Source organism: Zonotrichia leucophrys, chromosome 1 (genome assembly GCF_028769735.1).
Source record: "Zonotrichia leucophrys gambelii isolate GWCS_2022_RI chromosome 1, RI_Zleu_2.0, whole genome shotgun sequence".
Classification (NCBI taxonomy): Eukaryota; Metazoa; Chordata; class Aves; order Passeriformes; family Passerellidae; genus Zonotrichia; species Zonotrichia leucophrys.
The window spans coordinates 79084682-79099298 of record NC_088169.1 but is presented as its reverse complement, the minus strand read 5'-3'; the positions used below and the strand labels follow the sequence as shown (position 1 = coordinate 79099298).

General features: G+C 43.2%; 1 protein-coding gene across 1 annotated transcript in view; it reads right to left on the bottom strand.

Annotated features, from left to right (window-relative positions):
- SESN3 (sestrin 3) overlaps positions 1-13844 on the bottom strand; it is a 44908-nt gene extending 31064 nt beyond the window's left edge. The window contains exon 1 of the mRNA XM_064718756.1: positions 13665-13844. Within this exon, the coding sequence (XP_064574826.1) occupies positions 13665-13766 (102 nt within the window). The 5' untranslated portion in view covers positions 13767-13844. The remainder of the gene's footprint in view (positions 1-13664) is intronic.
- Between the last annotated feature and the right edge of the window lie 773 nt (positions 13845-14617).

The following is a 14617-nucleotide window of genomic DNA, read 5'->3' as shown; positions in this document are numbered from 1 at the left end:
GTAGCAAATGCTGCTGCAGACATACACTCCCAAGCACCTTTCACTAACCAAGTAGTACATAAAACCAAATTCTCTTCAGAGACATAAGAAAGTCAAATAAATGGCACAAGCATGGGCTTTCAAACTGCTTTTCCCATACCTTTAATGTACCAAATGATCATAGCAGTTATTTTGAATCTCTGTGTATGAACTATCTTAAGTGACATGGAAGTAACTCACCAAGCTTTAGAAAACTAAATCCTCTCACACAGATTAAAGAGGGAAATGTGCTCTGCTCAGTACTGGAGCTCCTTTAGCTAGTTTTCTGCCATCTTTTTCATACAGGATTGTGAAACACAGTAGCTTGAGTCTTAGAAATAGCAACTCTGAACTGAAGATGCTGCTGTCACAAGTAACATCTTTATTTTAATTGATTGCCTCCTTGCTGTCACAGTCCATGCATAGTGTGCTTGTGTCACCTTCAATAAAAAATGATCAACCAACCAGCAGGCGACAAGCTCAAGCAGAGATACTTAGCTTTTTCCACAATGTGCAACTAAGCTGTGGAAATCCTTGCTGTAAGATGCTAAGGACAAAAAGCCAGAGTGTGTTTAAAAGTGAAGTGTTCAAGTTCATGGAAGAGAAATAGAAGAACAGTTATTAAATACGGAAAATTCACCTCCAGCTCAGGAAGATTTCAAATGGCAAATACTTGGATCCTGGGAGGTAGTGCTGTGGGAGTGCATAACAAACTGTTCCTTTTGTGTCTCCTTTCTTTGATGTCTTCCCCTGGCCACTGTCAGGGACTGGAATCTGAGTTGCAATCCAACCTACTGTATCTGCCCTAATGTTCTCATATATCTGCAATAGATTGGTGCAAAGATAATACTTATTTTTTATGTCCTATTAAAAATGGAACTTATTTTCTAATAGAGGCAGGAATTGACATCCCCCAAGGAAGGAAGCATTTTAGCTAAACTGAAGCATTTCAGAAATAAGCATTGTGCTAATCCAGGGTAGATGATGCAAGCCATGTTATGGAGCTCCTTAGTGCCTGGGTGAGCACATTCCTGCACTGCCTGTTCAACACAGATAATATAATATAATTTACTTCAGAATCTGAAGTACATTACACTTCAATTTTTTACTAATATTGTTTTAGGAAGTTGGTGTTATTATTCCCATTTTCTAAATGCACCTCATCAGAAATGTCCTCAATTTAGATTTGAAAAAGGTGAAGGAAAAAAATGCCTATTGTCTTTATGTTTTAATGCCTTAAAACATGAAGACCATGTACTTATGATCTTCACTATTCACCTAATGGGCAGAGGATGTTTGTTTAGATAGATGGTACTGGAAGAAAAGCACATTTTGGCTATGCTACCTCACCATGGAGAACCTTAAGCCATTTGCATTCACATTCAAGACAACATCAATCATGAAAACATGAGCCAGAAACATAAGGTTTCTAATTTATAGCAAAATTTGTAGCTGATGTTCCTTAAGTTTTAAGTTAATCCATTGAAAAGCTTTTAAAAGAAAATGAGAAGCCCCCTTGGCACAAGTTTCTTGGACAAATGCTCATGTACAACTGATGATCACTGATATCTTTGTGACAGTTCAAGTAATGTAAGGCACACTGATGCTGTTCTCCTCGCCCTGCCTGGGAAGGGATATCCCTCCTGGACATCCAAAAGGAGCAATATCCTCCTGCTTTAAGAGAAGCACCTTTTTTCCTCCATCTTTCTTTGGCTGATGACTCAAACAGAGAGAATGTGCCAGACAAAAATAAAATCTCCCTGACTAACATGCTTTACGTCTAGCCTAAAGGTACAATTTCCAAGAGTGAGCGCCTTGCTGTCTAAGCCAGGAGTTTAAGGCTCTTTTGATTAGTTGACTTGTAAGCATTTTTCAGAAGGAGGTGGCATCCACACTATGCCTCTGAGTTTACTGAACTAAGTCTTCTTACACAGTCTTCCTGAAGGAAGCCCAGAAAAATCCTATAGGTGCTGGGGCCACAGATGGAAAACCATGGGTGAACCCTTTTGATTTTTCACCTGATAGGAAATCCTAAAACGGTCACCAATTAGAACAAATTATTTCTCCAATGAGTCTTGTTTGCAAAGGCAGGAGACTGTTTTTCAATGAGCAGGGAGCTGACACACAGTGTTTTACATTTGATTAGTCTGGGAAAGTCTGGCTGAGAGACAGACAGGGGAAAGGCTTCATCCCAGTGGCACATCCGCAAGCCACCGACTTGCTGGAACGACCATAAGAATTCTTGCAGTCAGGCTGTTTCTTCCCTTTTTTTTTTTTTTTTTTTAATAACATTTTGCATCTTAAGTTACATCTTACCAAAGGGAGTCATTAGTGAGATACAATCTCCAAAACACACTGACTTAATGTAGCTGAGCTGGTGGCAGCAAAGACCTAAGATACAAATGTATTTTCATGACGGAGCTTAAAAGATATGCTGATTTTCAAAAATGAAGACTACTAACTGTTAGAGAAGATTTATTGCATGTAAATACAAGAATTGTCTCGAGACAGATCAGCTACTCCTGCTCTCTCCAGCCACCCAGGCCAGCAGATTGACAGAACTTCAGATTTACCTCCAGCCTCTGCTGGCAGGTGCTACCATTTTCTCAGAGTACTGCCTATACTTTTACTAAGAGGGCTTTTGCTACAGTTTGGTGACTTAACGACTCTACCAAAAAAAAAAAAAAAACAGCAATAAATAAATAATAAATAAATAATAAACTCACTTATTTTATACTGTTTGAATAATGACTTCTGTAGCTATGGGAGAGTGATTAACATGCACTGCCTAACAAGGTTTTTCATTGCCCTCCAGTCAACTTGCCCTTTTTCTTAATGAAGTCACCAAACCCAAACTGAGACCTTTTCAACAGAGTAAGCCCAGCTCCAAGGAGACATATTCACAGCCTTTACTTGCCCCAGCCCCACCTCTATACAGACAGAGGTGCAACTTTTCGTCCAGCTTTTCTGGGAAACAAGAACTGACGCCATAGACCTACCTTCTCAAACAAGGCAAATTAATAATTTTGGATGGCTGGATGCTGCCTCTATGCATTCATGAGGCACAGCTTAACTCCAAGGAGTGTTCCATACAAAATAGCAACAGCACCAGATAGTCAAACTGCTTTTGCTTGTATGGCGAGTTTCTGTTGGATAAATAGGTCAAGTAACTACACCTTTATCTAATACCTTTGGCATTAGTGGCCTAAAGAGCAGGAGCACGAAGGGAGACCCTCCTTCCCCCTCCTGCTTTTCTAAGCCATGTGTGAAACATGTTTGCAGCAAACATCCATGGCTGCAGCCTGCTTTCCTTCCCCTTGGACTCTGCCTGCTGGAAGAGGCACCAAGCTCCATCTCTCCTGAAGAACTACAATGCTGGCTGCAGGCTCCTTCAGCCTTTAATTACGTTAAGTTGACCTTTTCAACCAACACACCTTTCCTCCTAACTACTTGTCAAGCACCAGCACAGAAGTGAGACAACATTTAAATTGCTGGAATAAAAATCACTTATTTCAAAGCAGATTCTACTTGAATGACCCCCAATGTTACTGCCTCATCCAGTCTTTTCACAGTAACACAAAACTTAAAGTAATAATGTAATTGAACAATTTGTTTGTGTTTTCTGGAGGGAAAAGAAGATGAAAAAATTCTATGAACCATTAATATGGCATAAACTAGTCAGGAGTTTTTCTAGTTCAACCACTGCATTTGTTTAAATGTGACAACTGCAAAATGTAAAAATATTAAATATGGTGGAAAAACAGAACTGAAAAAAAAAACCAAAAAAACAAAAGAAAAGAAAGAACACTAAAGGCCATGTCTGATTCTAGTGAGATGCATTAGAACCTATCTTCTGGATTTCACAGGGAGAAGGCAACCAATCAAAATGAACTGTTGACTCATGAATACCAGCACCTCAAGTGTTCCTTAAGTATTTTTATACATCTCCTACCACTGGGGACTGGAAGTTTCCACCACAGGATATTTACAGAATTCCAATTTAGAGTTTTCTAGCCATAGTGGTCTAGAGTGAAATTGGCTGCAACTGAATTAAAGAGGACTTAGAAAACATGGGTGCTCAAACAGCTGCCACTGCACATAATGGGTGCTGCAATCAGCTTCTGGAGGGAACTGAAGGAGCCAGCTCATAATGGGGAGAGAAATGTGGTGCTTCAACTTTAAATTCGTATTAATAGTGTGTTGTAGTCACCTTATTACTGGACAACAACAGGGACAAAGTGGGAACTTCAGCATGTTTCTACCTCATGTACACATGAAGCTGTGTATGATGTATGTGCACAAGCACCTGAAGTCCAGCTTACAGAGTTACTTCTCTATTAACAGTTGCCTTAATTTTCTAACTCTAAGCCAGATATTGCAGTCAGGCAATCATTGCTCACTGGAATAGTCACATCCTGATGCTGATTTCCAGGGAGGCACAAGGTTTGCTCTGCCTGCTGAATAGCCAGTGGGTATTTGCATGCAGGCAGCACGTTGACTTCAAGACACAGAACATATTGTAGTAAAGCAATATTTCAAGTGTTCTTCCACACTGGATGAGATCCAGCTGGTGTCAGGTAGAATATTTAGACAGCATGTAGGCGCTCCATTTCATTAGAGGTCTAATCAAATTTCTAAATGCTAGAACAAATTACTATTTCCACACCTCTAATCAGCAATGAGGGTGCTTTACTGAGAGGAATGTCAATCAACTCAGAGAGGAATATTTTTTATTTTTTTAGTTAATAGGCATAATTACTTTAAAACAGATTTAGAACCATATGGCCAAAACCCCTCCAGATACATTTAGACAATAATGTAACTATATTCCCTTTACCACATGCTACAGCAGGAGATATTAAACATATTTACAAGCACGTGCTATTAAATTAGGTTCAACACTGTTAAGACACTGTCTTATTAAACAGTTTTTAACTGCAGAATTCATATGGAGGAGAGAACATATGCTAGCTTTCAATTGTTCTGTTAGTATCAGCCAGAGCAAATCCAATGCAATAACAAACCGCCCAGAGACAAATAAATGATGATTTTGAATAAGCAGCTGTGTACTGCTCTAGAATAGTTTACACCAAGACAGCTTGTATTCCTTCACTGTCATGAGCATAACTTTGTTTACTGAGGTTATGTGCAATTGCTCAGAAGCATGAATTTTCATTTGAAAATGATAAGTGAGGAGTCATTCCTGCAACCATTCCTCCCTTCTAAGGAACAATTTTAATCCATCCTATAAAGTGTCAAATGACTCTGAAGGAATTTACATTTCTCTCCAGTTTAATGACAAAACTAATTTGAAATTTAATATGCTTTAAAACAGATACACAATTATACATTTTGATTCCAAACTGCAGCAATTGAGACATATTGATTGTATTTATGACTTTACTGCTCATTCTGAATAGACAAAAACCTGATTTTCAAGTTACCTTTTACTTTTCTTCTAAATGTCTTTTGCACTTGCAGAGGTAACAGATCTATGACTCCAAAGAATTCTCATGAATGCGATTCCTCCTGGCTTTCCTACACTTTAACCTAAATTAGTGTTTGTTGGAAGACTTAAATCACAAGCCAAAGGGTGGTCCACACACTGACCACACCATATTCCCTTGTGATAAAGATTTATTACTTCTGTTCCAGCCTACTCTCAACACATGGAGCCAAGAATACTTCATATTCCACTCCGTTATTGCTTTTTACTACCTGATCCCCTGAGGAAGGGGACTACAGGTAGCCTCACACTATTACCAAGTTCAAAAGGTTGGAGGCTGAGCTCAGAATCCATTAGAAATCCATTGCTAGTCTAACAAAACAAGGTGCTTACCTTAGGAGTAACTTGAGAGTCATTAACAACAACAAAAGGTGTTTAATCAGGAGGTTGTATCTGTTTATTTATCTTACCCTAATTCAGGTAACCAGGGACATTCAGGAAAGAATTAATATATCTTGCTCGACTAAGAGCACTGACTTCTGTCTCTTACCCTGAGCACCATCACTTACATCAGCCTCTCCCTAACTTAAATCCATGACTGCCACAAAGATTATGCCCACAAGAAAAAAGCCCATGCTTCAAAACACCTTCCTCTCATTTTAAGAACGATGTGAGAATGAAGATATCTGAATAAATAAGTGGTTGATACGGTGTGTAACAGGAACAAAATAGTTATTCAGCTTCATAAACACATAATATTGTCTACCATCTCTACCAGTATTTTGGCCCAAGTGATAGTTATCTATTGTCTGATATGCAAGAAGCATCCTATAATAAAAATTTGAAACTAGTAATTAAGAGAGACATTTAAAATTAATACCCCTTGATCATGCCTCCCCTGTTATCAGTAACACTGCTCTGCCCAGGATGGAATACCAAGAACTGCATAGAATTTCTTGAACTATCTGTAATGTATTTCATGGACTGACTGATAGGCAAACAATCAGAAAAAAATTTTTTGTGGAGAGTATCCCTACCCCCCTCTAATGGCATTTCCCAATTTGATTCATCTGCATTACATTTCCTATAGCTTCTACTCAAAGCACAAAGACTACCAGGCTGGGCTGCAGAGACAACAATGGGGAGCAACTCTGCATACAAACAGGAACACCTGCAAAGAACAGAGAAATTAAACAGCATAAATTATTTCCATACAGGTTTTTCCAAAGATGATGAGGTGCAATTTCTCATTAACTGAGGTCTCCCTCCTGAGAATTCAAATTTCTTTTCTACTGAAAATGCCCCATTTCCCCCTGGTCCATCCTGACCCATTTAGACAAAAGCCAATATTCAGCCTGGACACGCAAACTATGCTTGAGATCCCCCATTTTTCTCTAGCCCTGTAAATGGAAAGCTGATAATAAAATCTCCAGACCCCAGCTACGCACAGCCAGGAGACAATTATACCACTATCTTCTCTCTCTCAAATCTCCCTAGCCATAAAAAAAAACCAGTTCAAATCAAGAACTAAATGAGTATTAGCAGCTCCCTCACCAATGTGGGAGAGAGGAAAAACCAAGGATGCTTAATGAACCATAGTATTTTTTTCAGATTTCAAAACACTGCCATTTAAAGAGATGTGAGATTTGAAGCCCTAATTAAGTAATATGCATAAATTTAAAGCAAATGTTCACAGAGTCCACATCTCCAAACCACAGCCTGTGATTTGGCTAATGCAATGCTCCACTCCCAGAAGTAAGTCTAGCAGAAGACAACCTCCACACTTGGCTAACCCACTCGCAACACTAAACCTCAAAGTTTCTTTTGAAGAAAATCCTCCTGCCCACTTTCTTTCCTTTCTCACCTCCATTCCCTCCCTGTAATTCAGGAAAGATTGTGTTTTTGCTTTTGTTCTTTTTTTTTTTTTTAAATAGAATGACTACTCTAAATGAACATGGTTGCTACAAGGCCACCTCTTACAGCTTTTCATTGCAAAACAGCGTCGTTCACCAGAGGTTCATTTCACTCATGCCACTCTCATTACAGGTCTAATGAAAATTTAATAGTTCTGCCATCTCATTTTCAGCCAGTAAAACTAGGAAAACACAAGGAAGTTTCTTTACAGTAGTTTTTAAGGCAAAAGTGGGAGAACTCAGGCAGCCTTAGGACCTGCATACATGTGCAAAGAGCAATATTGCCCTTTGATTTCAGGATACAAAGACTCTAAACAGGGGATGGGAGAACAACCAGTTAAATGGATTAGATTCTGAAAAGACACAAATTACTGAAACACTCATGAGGATGGGGAAGGAGAGAAACCAGTCAACTCTGGATTTTCACTGCATTTATTTCACAGGAAAGAACCTTGTTCTTAGTTGTTCATTTGTTGGGAGTTTTTTTAAAAATCGAATCTTTCAATAAAAAAATGAGAGTGAATTATGGGAGTGAGGGGCCTGTTGCTGTCAACTTTAACTGCCCTAAAAAATTTCGTTTGTTGCTCTTGGTTTACACCTTTACATTTTTGGATCCTAAAAATTCCATCTTGTCCCCCAGCTGCACATGCAGGATTACTTGGAGGAGTGACCTGAGCTGGTTTCACCATGTTTCACCAGTGCTCCAGGGGACTGGAAGACACAAACACTGAAGGCAGACACAATGTTTTACACAACAGAATGTTGCTAAAATTAGAACCAATGAAAACAGAGTTGATTTTTTGTGACAGACTTTGCAAATCATTTTGAGAACTCCTTTAAGAAGAAACATATTGGAGATTTAAAGCCATCTAGGCAGCTCCTCACACCCTCTACAATGTGAAGAGAGATTATTATTAAGAGGCATCAAACTACAGAAGACATAATTTGGTTTTACAAATTAAGATTCTCTGTGACAGCCAACGTTTGTTGATGAGATTTCCAAAGCCAACTAGACTATGCAGCACAACAACAAACAACAACAACAACCAAAAAAAAAAAAAAAAAAAAAAGAAAGTGCTGCATTGTGGAAAACCCAGGGTGTTTTCCAAGCAAACAAGCAAAGGCATAGCAACTTTGGTTTGCCTATGCTCAGAATAGACTGAACCAGGTTGACTTCCCTCAAAATAGCTGAGATATCTTTGAAAGGCCTCTGGATTTTTACAGTGCAGGTAACAGCATCTCCATGCATCTTCATGACTCATGGTGACACATATTTTAACTTACACAGGCTTATGAGACCTGACATTAAACTATTTTTGGCTCACTTTTGGGCTACTTTCTTATTCACCCACACAGACGAATAATGTGAATGAAAGTGTGTCTTTTCTTTTTTTTGGATATGACCTCAACTCCCTGAGCCCAGGTTAGTGCTATTGTAAGCACAGCATCATTTAATGATGTTCACACATTTTTCTATCTTAAAAGCAGGTGCTTTTTTTGGCAGCATCAGAACTAGAACAAACTCTTCCAGATCCTCGTACCTGCGGACACTTCAATTTTCCAGCCTAAATGATTTATGACCATATTACATCCATCTACTCTTGAGCTAATTTCTCCTCACTTGCTCTTACCATGAGATGTATTTATAGACACCGATCATATCCCTCTTAGCCTTTGTTTCTGCTGGATTAAAAAACCAAACTTTTTTAGTTTCCTTCTGCAAAATCAGCACACCCTTTCTCCCAGCACCCAGCCAGCTCCCCTCTGTGCCTGTTTAATCAGGGACCATCCTTCCCAGCTTCTCTCCTCTTCAGCACCAGAGCCCTGCAGGGGGACAGGAAGGTTCTGCTCCTGCACTGGCATCCTTCTCCCTGCTCCTTCCAAGGAGCTGCTCTTATTAAAGTCAGCAGCAGCAAACAGCCAAGCCTGTAACCCTCACCTTTCACACCACTGGATTTCACACCACTTCAACTATGCCCGTGCTCAACATCACCCAGCTCTCCATGAAATGTCCCTGTCTCCCTGGACCAACAACATTTATCACTTGCATTGTCCTCTCAGCACAGTGACTTCTCCTTCCAGCATGGCCCACCATAATTCCCATTCTCTTCAATTCCCAATCCCTGTAATTAACAGTAACAGAAAAATAGACAAACTGTGTCAGATCAAAGGTCCCTCCTGCCCAGTAACCTGTCACTGCCAGGGGACAACAGGATACATGTAACAGCCAGGAAAGCACACAGAAACTATACTGAGAGGTGTTGCTATTTCATATTTACATGTGTTGTTTAATTTTTCTGTTATGAATTTGTGCAAATAGTTTTCAAATCCAGTTAAACTTTTTGATATATAGAACATTTGATGTAAGTAAATACAAATATTTAATTAGCACTGACTTGCAGTGTCAAGTTAAACCTTTGATGTTACTTCAGATGTTTAATGACTACAGTGCAGTTTTAGTCCATTGAAAGCTTTTTAAAGAGAACACTCTAGTAGCTGTCTAATCAACAGAAGACCACTACATTAGTCTAGAATGGCCTGCTTTTGGTGATATCATGCAATATATTTTTTTTTCATATTTTCTTTAGTAACTTTGTACATATTGAGAGTTGTACTAAAGGAGGAGACATGCATGGGAGGATGAGGAGCAAATGATGTCCATCATTTTTATGGGTATTTCCCCTCTCACATATCACCCTGATCAGGTAGGTCTATAAATACCAGGAAAGGCCTGGATTTAATATGCCTTGATGCTGCACTCCAGCACAGACACTGGCTCAGGCCAGGAGGGTCAGCTAAGTCAGCTCCACCTCCACCTCGCCAACACTGAAGGTTGCTTTTAAACCACACTCCCCTGTCACCCACCTGGCCACTGCTTTTCTATCTCCCTCACTGAAATCTAACACAAACCAAATATTCAATCCTGGAACCATGTTTATACTTTTCTGTCCTACCAACTTGTATGTACACGCAAAAGAACCTTTCACTTCACACGCTTTGCAATTTGCAACCAAGCTTGAACAGTTGGCAAATCCTCCCTGTTCCTACATTTCCTGACATATCAGGATTTTTCCATCCCCTGAAGACTTCTTGCTCATTCCTAAAAGCCTTCTTGAAGCAGCGATTTATCCAAATAAACACTGAGCTCTTCCTATATAATATTCTCTTATTTCTTGCTCGGAATATTGATTTTGTTTAGGCAAGAGAACCTTGGCTTTCCATCAGGCTGCAGGATAACACCCTGGAGCTCCCCTGCCCAGGGACTCCCCTACATGTTGCATTTTCCAAGGGGACAGCTGGAGCTGTCCTGGCTACTGAAGTGGCAGCAACTCTCAGGCACCTCTAGGAAAGACTTGGCAACAGCACCCCTGTGCCCTGCTAAGCACTTTCCCCTCCTGGTGTGCCAAGGTTTGTTACACAGGCTGACCACCCATCCCATGAACCACAGCTACTCCGCTTGTTTTGGTCATTCCTCCATGTATTTAAAACTGATTTTTAAAAGCATTAGCCTTGGTTGTGTGTTCAACAAGCTCACTCACCAAACCCAAGACAGTATCACCTATAATCACCTATTACTGGCTGTCCTTTTCTTTTTCCTCCTAAACCAAATAATGATGCAGTTGTTGTACCTATGACTGTCTAAGCCCTTCTGATTAGCAACAATTCTTCTGCAAGCAGGTCTGATTATCTATAGAGTGCCATAACAATAAACCCAACTGGAATATGTATCCTTTTAACAGGAGAAACCTTCTTCATAGGCAAATTCAACCCATGAATCCTTAGCAAGATTCTCAGTGCTACCCTCATAGAACTTTCCATAATAAATGTAACTTTGATTAATCTGAAATTGGATGAAGCATAAAGTGCTGCATCTAGCTTTTCCTGTTTCCCAGCTGAAAGAGAAACTTACCTTCACCCATGAGAAACCAAAACCTGCTAGACTATTTCAAATTTCATTATATGCCACTGAGTTGAAAGCTTGCTTTGCCCCTTATGATTTTGACAACAGCTCTACCTAAACCGTGAGCATTCAAATGACTTCAAATAAAGACTTAAAACAGAGGAGGGCAGAAGAGATTCAACATGTTCCAGGGCAAATAATTTTTTCCAGTATATTATCACATGAACATTAAGAAAAAAACCCCAACACCATCAAAAGAACAGATGAGGCAGCACTTATCTGAAGATTATTACTCCTCGCGATTCAGTCAGATTTACATCTTGCTTCTATCAAGCGTTTTGTTTTGGTTTTTTCCTCATGTCTTCTACTTGCATACTTGCCCATGAGGTGCAAAAGGTTAAAATTTACAGTGATTTTTAATACACCAACTTTTAAATAATGACAGATGTAGTCAGAAGCTTTGCACTTCTGTTTTTATTGTCCAGCCTGCAACAGAGATGGAACCATGTCCCAGTGCCACCACTGAAAGCACAGAACACCTTTCAAGAGGCTTTCATGACTCAGTTTCTTTATTCTTCCCCAATTTTGTATGGTTGGAATGACCACAGCCAAAGCAGAGCAGCATTAAATTGCCTTCCTCAACAGACCCAACTGGGTTCCTATGTTTCACCATCATCCCTAAACTACTTTAAAATAAAATTAAAATACAACAATAAATCAAATCTAGCAAGTTTCCCATTACCAGAAAAGTGCTATCTAACCTTGCCCCCACCTCCTACCTCCCACTGATATTAAAGAGGTATACAAAAAAGTCCTACCCAGCAGGATGGGAATACGACTTCAAAAAAATTCACTAACTAAAATTTAATTTTAGATCTACAAGTGCTGCCAAGCACCACTTTATTTGTCAACAAAACATTTTGATTATTTGGCAGAACAAAGCAAGCTCCCTCCCTGCTTGTTCTACAGACATATTTGGCACATATTTGTATGTCTTCAGACATATGTCAAGTCTGAAGCTGTTTCAGGCTTTAACCCTGCAGAACTTCTCTGTTTTAAGTACTTGTTTTTCTTTAAGTGGGAACAGCAGCAAGCTAAAGCCAAGAAGGGGTTTGGTCCTGCAATGAAATGGTTAAAAATCAGACTCTGCTGATGTGTGCTTCTCTGATCCATTACATTTCTCGCAAGCTGAGCTAAGAGCTGAGCACCAAGTATCAACTGTAATATGATCCAAGAGTTTATGGAAAAAATAACTGCACATACCAAGCATGCACATTTAATAAGATTTTGTTTCCATTAAAATATTCAAGAAACACGATTTTTAAGATCTGCTTCTCTCTCTGACCGATTTTTAACGTTTCTCCTCCCCCTCCCCTAAATACACCTCCTTTCCAAAAACCAAACCCAAAAAAAAAAAAAAAAGGGAAGAAAGAAAAAAGCAGTCCTACTGCAGGGAAGAGAGGCTTGAAAAACAACTTTGATTGGCACTTGGCCTGACCCACAGAGGAAGAAAAACAGTTTTCGGACAAAGAGCGCAAATATTTGAGCTCATTGACTTACAGGCTTTCTTAGCATTTGCAAGAACCAACCTGGAGCAAAATGTGTTGGGAGAGATTGAATTAAAATAAAACCAAAACCGGCATCGCGTTCATCTCGGGCGCTCGGAGACTCGGCGCATTTGAACAGCTCAGCAATTTTAATTCATTTGCACTGGACAAACAAAAAGCACCTCCACCGATGCTCCCCGAGAGGCAGATGCGGGCACCGGGGGTGCAGCCGCCGCACCCCGGGGGATCGGGGAGGCGGCCGGGGCTGCTCCGGGGCTGCGCTCTGCGGGCCGGGCCGGGGGCTGCCCATTCCTGCTGCTTTCCTTACATTTTTAAAGCTCCGATCCCAAATCCCCCCCGCACAAAGACCTGACGGAGATCGCGGGGGTGAGTTTCGCCGCTGCAATACGTAGATAATAAACTTTACGAGCGCGGCGGGGCCCCGGGTCAAGCCCCGCAATGCCGAGCGCCCCCCAAACCCTCGGGATGCAGGGGGGCAGCCTGGGACAAGCCTGGGCAAGTGACAGCCGTCCCAAGGGGGATGGGGGCGATGGGAGCGATGGGGATACGGCACTTGGCACCCTCGACGCCCCCCGGGTTCCCCTCACCCTGCTCCCCCCTGCACCCCACACTCCCGGCACTCTCCTCCTGGGAAGCCCCCATCCCACCGCCGCCTCCATCCCCCGCCCCACTGCCGCCCTATTGCCCACTTCCTCTCTGGCCACTGCCGCCGTACGCGTCCCACCCGCCAAGTCTGTCCCGCTGCCCCTCGCTCCCCGAATCCCCCCACAAACCTCTCCCGCCGCTCCCGCCGCCTCCGTGCGGGCGCCCCCCGATACCTGTCTCGGCACCTTCCGGCAATTGCCGCACACCCGGTACTGCCCGGCGGCGGCGGCGGCAGCGGCGGCGCTGCCCACGGGTCCGGAGCCGAGGCGGTTCATGGTGGCGGGGACGGCGGCGACGGCCGGGCGGGACGGGGAGGCCCAGGACGCTCCGCGCCGCTCAGCTGCTCGCGCCGCCGGCCGCCCCCATCCCCGGCCGCGGCCCCAGCGCCCGCTCCGCGCCGCCGCCCCCCGCGCACACCCCCGCGGGCCCCGCCAATCCGCGCCGTCCGCCCCGCCCACCGCCGCCGCCGCCGGCCAATCGTGACGTGCCGCCCTCCGCCGGCCAATGGGCAGCGCCTGCTCCGGCTCCCATCTCCGGGCAGCCTGCGAGAAGGGGCGGGGAAAGAGGCGTGGCCGGCGTTGCGGAGGGGCGTGGCCGGCGGCGTCGCTGGGCAGCCTTGGGCAGAGAGAGGCGGGACCCGCGCCTCGGCGCGTGCTTCCCGCTGACCAATAGCGTGGACGCCATGCAAAGAAGGCACGGAGACCACGCCCACAGGGCCGGGGTTCCGGCGGCCGCGGCTCCCTCAGGGCCGCTCCCGCTCCCCTGAGGTGGGCACGGCGGGCATGAGGGGCCGGCCCCGCTCCCCAGCCAGCCCGGCTGCCGGCCCCCGGGGCCAGAGCCAGTCCCCGGCCATCGCCGTGCTCCTCGTCTCGAGATACCCCAGCTCCCGGGGCGGGGGGCGAGCTGCTCTCGCTGCCAGGGCGGCGGGCTACACATGCAGGGACACGGCTGCGCTGGAGCAGGATGAGCTGCTTGCTCTGGGGGAAACTGGGAGCAGCATGCGAGAGTCTCTGTGTGTGTGTGTGTGTAGGTGTGTCTGTGAGTGTGTGTGTGAGTGTGTCTGTCTGTCTGTGTGTCTGTGAGTGTGAGTGTGTGTTTGTGTGAGTGTTTGCCTCAGGTCGCCGGG